Raw genomic sequence first — 8207 nt, 5'->3', positions numbered from 1 at the left:
TCCCTCATAAGCAGAGGGTTGGCCTCTAGGAAAAAAACCCTAACATAACATCTACCATTAGATATGTGATCTAATGATGAATGGTTTAGATTGACCATGAAATTACAATATTTTCAAGAGTACTACCGTCGAACCATCATTGGGGGGAATCCAAATAGTTGTTACTCCCCCCTCCCACCTAGGATCCCCTCACGACAATAGTAGGGAGGAAAGCCCCTATACTCGTTAGGAACTAGGGTCCAGACGTAGCTAAAAAAAAGGCTCTAAATCAGGAAGATAATTAGGCTCCACAATCAGCAATCTCCCACTTGGATACTTATTACAACAACTTCATTTCTACTGCATGCATTGGATTGTGCTTCAACTTTGGACCTGACTAGTTTTTCATCTTCATCATAATTTTTGAAGACCAATTGAAATTGTGCTAAAACTTAGTTTCTCCTTGGCTACTACTTTCATTGACATATCTGCAGGATTCTAGCTAGTATGTATCTTTTCCAACTTCAACTTTCCATCTTCTAAAATTGATCATGTGAAATGGTACTTGAGCTATATATGCTTAGTCTTTGAATGAAAGGTTGAGTTATTTATAAGATGAATGGCACTCTCACTATCACTATACAACCTGATATTCTCCCGCTTCTTTCCCAATTCCTGTATGAAAATTTTGAACCAAATCATCTCTTTATTACCTCTTTAACAACAACAGAATCCAAATTATTGTTGTTCAACCTACAGTAAAAACATACTCTATGGTTATCCTCTTATTGTCTATATCAACTACCATATTTAAGTCAACATATCCCTATAGAACAATGTTTAAACCTCCAAAGAATAATTCCTAAGTAGTACTTCTCAAATACCCAAAAATCCTCTTTGCTACATTCAAATTCTCTTTACCTAGATTGTTCATATAGTTTCTCAAAATTACATGTGCAATATTTAGCCTTGTGCACATCATCACATACATCAAGTTGCCAAAAGTTGATGAATATGGAACCTCGAACATGTAGTCTATCTCCAACTATGTCTTGATACGCATCTCTTTAATCAATATGAAATGGCTAACCAAAGGTGTACTTACAAGTTTTGCATCTTTCATTTTAAATTTTCCAACACCTTTTCTATGTACTCACTTTGAGATAATGTTAATTTTTGGATTTTCCTATGTCTTGTTATTCTCATACCAAATATTTTCTTTGAAACACTTGAAATCCTTCATATAAAATGAATTAGTTAGTTTTATTTTGAGAATACTAGACCCTAAAATAAGCATTACATCTACATATATTAACAAGGTACTATGGCTGCCATTATCTAGTCTCTTGAAATAAACACAATGGTCAGAATGACATCTATAATGACCTTATTTTTTCATAAACTTGTCAAACTTGAAATACCACTACCTTGAAGCTTTCTTTAAACCATACAATCTCTTCTTAATTATGCATACTAAGCTTTCCTTCCCTTTGACATCATACCCTTTTGGTCATTGCATATAAATCTCTTCTTACTTGTCCCCATGGAGAAAATTTACTTTTTACATCTAACTATTCAAGAAGAAAATATTCTACTACCACTAAACTTAAAATAATCTATATAATCGATTTTGACAATAGGAGAAATATTTCATCAAAATCTATACCTTTCTCCTATGCAAACCTTTTTTACAACAAGTTTGACCTTGTACCCTTTTTGCCTCCATCATCTTCCTTTAACTTGTAAACCTATTTATTATGTTATGCTCTTTTACTTGAAGGTAACAAGACCAAGTCCCAAGTTTGGTTATGCACCAAAGAGTCGATCTCCTTTTTGATTTCTTGCTCCCATTTCTTTCTGGTTCTAACTGCATTGCTTCTTCATATATTTCTGGTTCACTAGAATCAATCAACAATACAAAATACAGTGAAGGAGAGTATTGTTTAGGGGGTCTAGTTAACTTGGTTGATATTCTAATAACACTTGCATGAGTTTAAGGCACTTGTTGTTTTTTGTTGTTGATGTTGTTAAACATATTGGTTTTCTGGCACTTTTTGAATTTCCTTTTCTAAGGTTTCATAAAGAACCATGCATTATATGTTTTCCTTTTCTCATTTCTTTCTCTACAAATAATTTTTGTACATGACCTTCTCATTGAATAACATGTCTCTACTCCAAATGATTTTGTGATCTTCGTAATCCCATAATTGATAGCTAAAATCATTTTTATATTCAATGATAATATACTTCTTGGATTTTGCATCAAGCTTTGTTTTATTTTCTCTATTAATATGGACAAATGCTTCACGACTAAAATTCTTCAAAAATGAGTCATTTACCCTTTTACTTGTCCATGCCTCCTCTAGAATGCCACCATATAAAGAACTTCAAGGCCCTATATTTATTAAGTAAATTACAATATCAATAACATCTACCCAAAACTATAAGGGAAATCCTACATGCAATCTTGACATACTCATTGCATGCTCCATAATTGTCCCGTTCATCATTTATGACACACTACTTTCTTATGGTGTTCATGGAACTGTCTTTTATCTACGAATCCCATGGTATGAATGGTAACTATCAAACTCATTACCACAATATTCACCTCCATTTTTTTATTTGAGACACTTCAACTTATTTTTTGTCTCATTCTCAACCAAAGTTTTTCATTTTATAAAAGTATCAATTAATGTAACATAATAATAAGCGCCACCAAGAGATGATACATGAGTTGGTCCCCATACATTATATGCACAAGATATGAATTTTCACTCTTATTTTGCTTCCCAACTCTGAGAAATCTAACTCTTTTATGTTTTCCATAAACACAATGCTCACAGAAGTCTAAATCAACCTTCTTAAAATATGGCAATAATTTCCTTGAGTAGAGAATTTGCATCCCCTTCTCACTCATGTGCCCAAGCTGATGATTCCACAATTTTTGTATCCTATGGGTTGTGGCATGAAATGAAGCCCCTCAATCTATCACCCAAGAACCAACAATGTTGTCTACTAAAATGATTAAAGCATCTTGTAACACGTCACCTGCTACATTTTCTTCCTTATTATTATTCTCCTATTGTCCATCTCCATTTTTTCCCCTTAAATTTTAGAGACCAACAATATTTCTTCTTGTGTCCTTTCTTCCCACAATTCCAACATTCCAATCTCCCTTTGGATTTGGATCTTCCTTTCTTAGAATTTCCACAATTCCCTCAGTCCTTTCCTCTTTCCCTTTGTCTTCCCTTGTTCTATACAATCAAAGCATTACATAACATCTTACCTGTGATTTTTTTTAACACATTTCCTCGCTAAGTAATAACACCATCAAACTTTAAAGTGTTTGCACCATAAACAAAATTACTCACAGCCATGACCGAGCCATTCTAGCTTTATAACAATGAGCACACAATCAAAAGAGCCCCAACCTTATCATCAAAGTTTCAGTCATACAAAACTTAATTAATTGGTGACCGTGTTAAATTAATTTAAATGATCAACAATAGACCCACCTCCTGACATATTCATATTAAATAAACGCTTCATAAGAAATATCATGTTAGAAGCTATGGTTTTTTTCATACAATTTAGCCAATGCCATCATCAAACATTATGTTGTCTTTTCTTTCAAAATGTTGAAATCCACCAGATGTTAGGCATAACCATATTGTTCCTAGTGACTTTTTGTCAAGAACCTCCCATTCTTTATCTTTCACAAATATTGGCTTCTTTGTTATTTCGCCCAATGATAAAAAAATATCTTTTTGATATGTATAATATTCCATTTACATCTTCCATAGCTGGTAGTTTGGTTGTTAAACTTCTCAACCCTCAAACGTTCTTTTGCCATTGCTCCCACTCGAACTAGAATCCTCCTTTCCTATGAGTTTTATCTACTAACTAAACCTTCAAATATGAGACCATTTATTTAACGAAACAAGTAGGGATAGTTATACTAATAAAATCTGGGAGAGGGCCTAGAACCCTTACATATGACATCTAATACAAAAAACATATCTTCATTGCAGTAAACAGAGAGTTTACTAGCCCTTTGGATGGAAAACCAGTTCATACAAAAAATGTAACCACTATAAATTCTACAATAAGTCCCAAGAAAAAGTATGAATTTACAAAAAAACATAGTTAACAGGAGGAAAGGAATGGAAATGACCACATAACCAAAATTGTCTCGAGGACAAAAGCCAAAGTTCACTCGGTATTGTGATCACCCTCATCGACCCCTCTAGGATGAAGAATCCTTTTGCGATCAGTGGGTGCCCTTGAATATGTAATTCCATGTAATTATCTTGTTGTAGTTGATAAAAAGACTTCAAAAGTAGCCACCCGAGTGCTAAGAAGGTGTATTTCCTCCTTTAGACAATCCAAGGAGTCCTTCATTTCAACATGGTGAGAGAGAAGTTTGGCCTCCCGAAAGAGTTGGAAGGAGAACCTTTGCCTCTCAACCATGCCTTCAAGCCTTTGAATAGAGACAAGTAGAGTCCAAGAGGCATCCAACAACCTATCAATTACATTTGACACCTCGTTTTCCTAAGAAACTGATTTACTTTCCATTATGAGTTTAAGGCTAGAAATTCCACAATTTAGAGAAAAAATAATCACTTAAGCAACCTTAGTCCAACAAGGTAATTGAAAGGGAGAATGGCGAGCCAAAGCATAGAGAACAACAACAATATCCCATGATGGGAGTTGAGGACCTGAAAGGATTAATATATAGAGAAAACCTAGGCTTTGGCACGAGCCACCCTGCAACGATAAGACCCAAATCTCCATTGAAAATTCACTAGTGTAGAGGAGTGATGTCGAAGGGATGCTACATGATGGGATAATTAACTTCATTCCCTGGAAAATTGCACTGATCGCCTGACCCAATGAAACTATAATGACCCATACCTCATGCTAATTAAATATACAAGACCTTCAATAAGGATTGGATCCAGATAAGGAGGCCACTTGTACACCGTTGAAAGACACCTGGGATGGATTTTGATAATTTGGGACTGGAGATGAGGGAGAGTTGATTGGGAAATATAATGATGTTGGGCCCATGATTCCATTAGTGAATAATCTTGATTGCTCTTCTTCATACAAAAAAATTTCAGAGGAAGATGGAGGAGGGCTCTCTCCCTCAATGTCAAATTTTTGTTTCAGATACTTAACATGTCAAGGAATTGACGGTAAGTCCCATATCTATTTTAGTTCTATTTCTCCTTGGTTCATAATGGCACCTTTTTGGCTAGATTATCAGCTTCCAAGTTTAGATGCCTAAAAACATGGTATAAATTCACCTACTCAAAATGGGAGATTGAGGCAAGAATTATTTGACTTAAGGTCGCAGACTCACTACCAATGTTCTTCTTGGCCTTGTAAACTACTGAATGATGAGCATTGAGTCCCCAAAGACATTTATTCTGGAGATTTTACAATCCTTCGAAATCTCCAATCCCTTCCATAACGCGAGAAATTCCACTTGGTTGTTGGTGGCTATTCCAATTCCCCAAGCAAATTGAGAGACCATTTTTTCATCGAGACTAAAAATGACCCCTCCCACTCTAGCCTCCCCTAAGACCAATTGTTAGGAATAAAATCATAGAGAAATAAAATCAAAATGAATGTGGAAATAAACTTATAATTAAACAATGAAACCCTACGGAGGAGACACCAATATACATGGTTCACGTGATTTGTGATACATTCATGGAGAAATAACCAATCCTTCCTTTGTTTTATTTTGTCTAGTAAAATGAAGGGATTACAACTTGCAACACATTCACTGCAACCTCCTCTACTCTCTCTCACTATATCCTCTCCCTTAGTTATAGTGTTATCTCCTCTACTCTCTCTCACTATATCCTCTCCCTTGGTTATAGTGTTATCTCAATAATAGATAGCCAAAATACAATTCCCTCATAAAAAGAAGGTTTCCTTTAAGAACAAGAAAACCCTAACATAACATCTAGCTTAAGGTCTATGGATTAATTATAATTAATTATAAAAATAAAAAATAAAAATGATTAATTATAATTAATAATCAAACTAGCCTAGATGCATCTGGATCTATCAAGCTCGGAAAGGGATGAAATAATAGTGGTTAAAATTTTAAATAAGAAAAAGGTATTAAGAAAGAAAGCCTTAAATAGAAAAATATAATAAGAACATGAAATTTATGCATAAACTTTTACTTATATTTGTTTTTTAATTGGAACTTTAAATTTTAATTAATTAAAAATATTTTTATAAGTAACAATGATTTATTGGAATCTACCAAATGTAAATTATTTAACGTGAGTGGGGTTTATCTCCAATTAGATTTTAGGTTAAAATTTCATGGGAAAGGATTAAGGATAAAAGCTATTCTGGGGAATTAAACTATGTCAAGGGGCATCAAAACCTATGGGTTTCTTTTTCTTTTCTTACATTATATTATATTTTGAACGCAGGGTCTCAATTTTTTTCGCTTTTATTCTTCAGATGATCACCGAAGCGATTACTTCTTTGAAGGAGAGGACCGGTTCTAGCCAGTATGCCATAGCAGCCTATATTGGCAGCAAGTACAAGTCCCAACTGCCTGCCAATTTCAAGAAGCTGCTAACAGTTCAGCTAAGAAATCTTGTCAAATCTGGCAAGCCCACCAAGGTCAAGAACTCTTTCAAACTTTCAGAGGAGTTGAAGAAGCGGTTGAAGCCGAAGGCTGCCAGGCCTGTGAAGGGAAAATCCCTTGCCATTAATCCTGCAGCTAAGCCCAAGGCGGCGCCTGGGCCCAAGAAGGTTTCGAAGCCTGCTAAAACCCCCGCCACAGTAGCCGAGGTTCTTAATGTCTCCAAGCCGAAGCCTGCAGCTTCCACTGAAAAGATAGAGAAGGTAGCAGCGCCTGTTAAGAAGGGGGCAACTATGAAGAAAGGAGCTCCTGGAAAGAAGCTTGCTACCGCCAAGAAGCCTGCCAAGGCTGTAAAGAGGGCGGCTCCTCCGAAGTCCAAGAAAGTGGTGCCTGCTGCAAAGAAGGCCAAGAAATGAGATCGGACGGTTATGTTTGTAACTGTAAATTAATGTGATATTTGGCATTCTGCTTGGCCTGCTCTTGCCATAGATGTTGTACTCACTGTTGTAATCATCGCTCTTTCATTTTACAGAGTGGAATAGTAGGAAATTCAGGGTTTAACTTCTCCGAATTATAATTTATTCTGCTCTTAATTAAGATTGACATAAAAAACAACGCTGGGTAAATCAGGATGGATTCATTGGAATTGAATTATCACTCAGTGAAGACCAATGGGGTGATTTCTTATTATTATTATAATTATAAAGTTGTTTGCACAGCATGATTCTAAATTTGAAATTTTTGAATTGTATTGTATTTAATTTAGGTTTGTACATAGTATATTATAAACCAAGCTAAATTGCTAATTGTTTATGAAGGTGAAAGAGTAGTTATTTTTGAAGGTACACAAAGTAAATTATAAAATTTATGTATGTGTATTTTAATATACATTTTCACATATCAGAATTTTTTAATTTTTGAATTGTATTGTATTTAATTTAGGTGTGTACGTAGTATGTTATAAATTAAATTACTAATTGTTTGTGAGGGTGAAAGAGTAGGTTTTTTTAAAATTACAACACGTAAATTATAAAATTTATGTATGTGCATTTTAATATACATTTTCACATATCATTTTGAGTTTTGTACGGGATGCATTGTATTATATTGTGAAAAGTAAAAATTTGTGTAGAATTAAAATGCAGACTTAAAAATGACATTCGGGAATCAAATTTGAAATATCACTCTTTAGAATTCAACGACATTTGAAATATCAGTCTTCAGAACTCATCTCCAAAACGACGAGTATATACATATGTATATGTATTTTGTGGGGTGTAATACACATTGTGATATGTATTATATTATATTATTTATTTTTCACGTTTGAGAATATATATATATATTGGATGAAGAAAGTGTTTTATATAATGTTATTGTAGGCTTAAATAGAGAGCAATGTAGAGACATAATAACCGTTACTTGAAATTATGTCTCTACATTGCTCTCTATTTAAGCCTTTGCCATGGTTTGTCTCTTCATCTGGTCCTAAGCCTTTGCCATGGTCTACCTCTTCATCTTGTCCTGATGATGAAGCACGCTCGTTGGTTTAACTCTTAATATTCTTAAGCTTGATCGAATAGATCCCTTCTTGTGCTATTCCAAT

General features: G+C 34.4%; 1 protein-coding gene across 1 annotated transcript; it reads left to right on the top strand.

The window, feature by feature from the left end:
• The first annotated feature begins 4326 nt into the window (after window positions 1-4326).
• LOC149227156 (histone H1-like) lies at window positions 4327-7145 on the top strand. The gene is made up of 2 exons (XM_089375433.1): window positions 4327-4344; window positions 6475-7145. Exon 2 carries the CDS (start codon window positions 6475-6477, stop codon window positions 7015-7017), a length of 543 nt encoding a protein of 180 aa, XP_089231559.1. The 5' UTR covers window positions 4327-4344; the 3' UTR covers window positions 7018-7145.
• Window positions 7146-8207: the final 1062 nt, after the last annotated feature.

This window comes from Pinus tabuliformis, chromosome J (assembly GCF_031772625.1).
Source record: "Pinus tabuliformis cultivar Carrire ecotype Pingquan chromosome J, CPIR1, whole genome shotgun sequence".
Lineage (NCBI taxonomy): Eukaryota > Viridiplantae > Streptophyta > Pinopsida > Pinales > Pinaceae > Pinus > Pinus tabuliformis.
This window is presented reverse-complemented; position numbering and strand designations above follow the sequence as displayed.

Excerpts from the sequence above, each read along its gene's own strand:
- LOC149227156 (XM_089375433.1), top strand. The coding sequence starts at position 6,475 with ATGATCACCGAAGCGATTACTTCTTTGAAGGAGAGGACCGGTTCTAGC.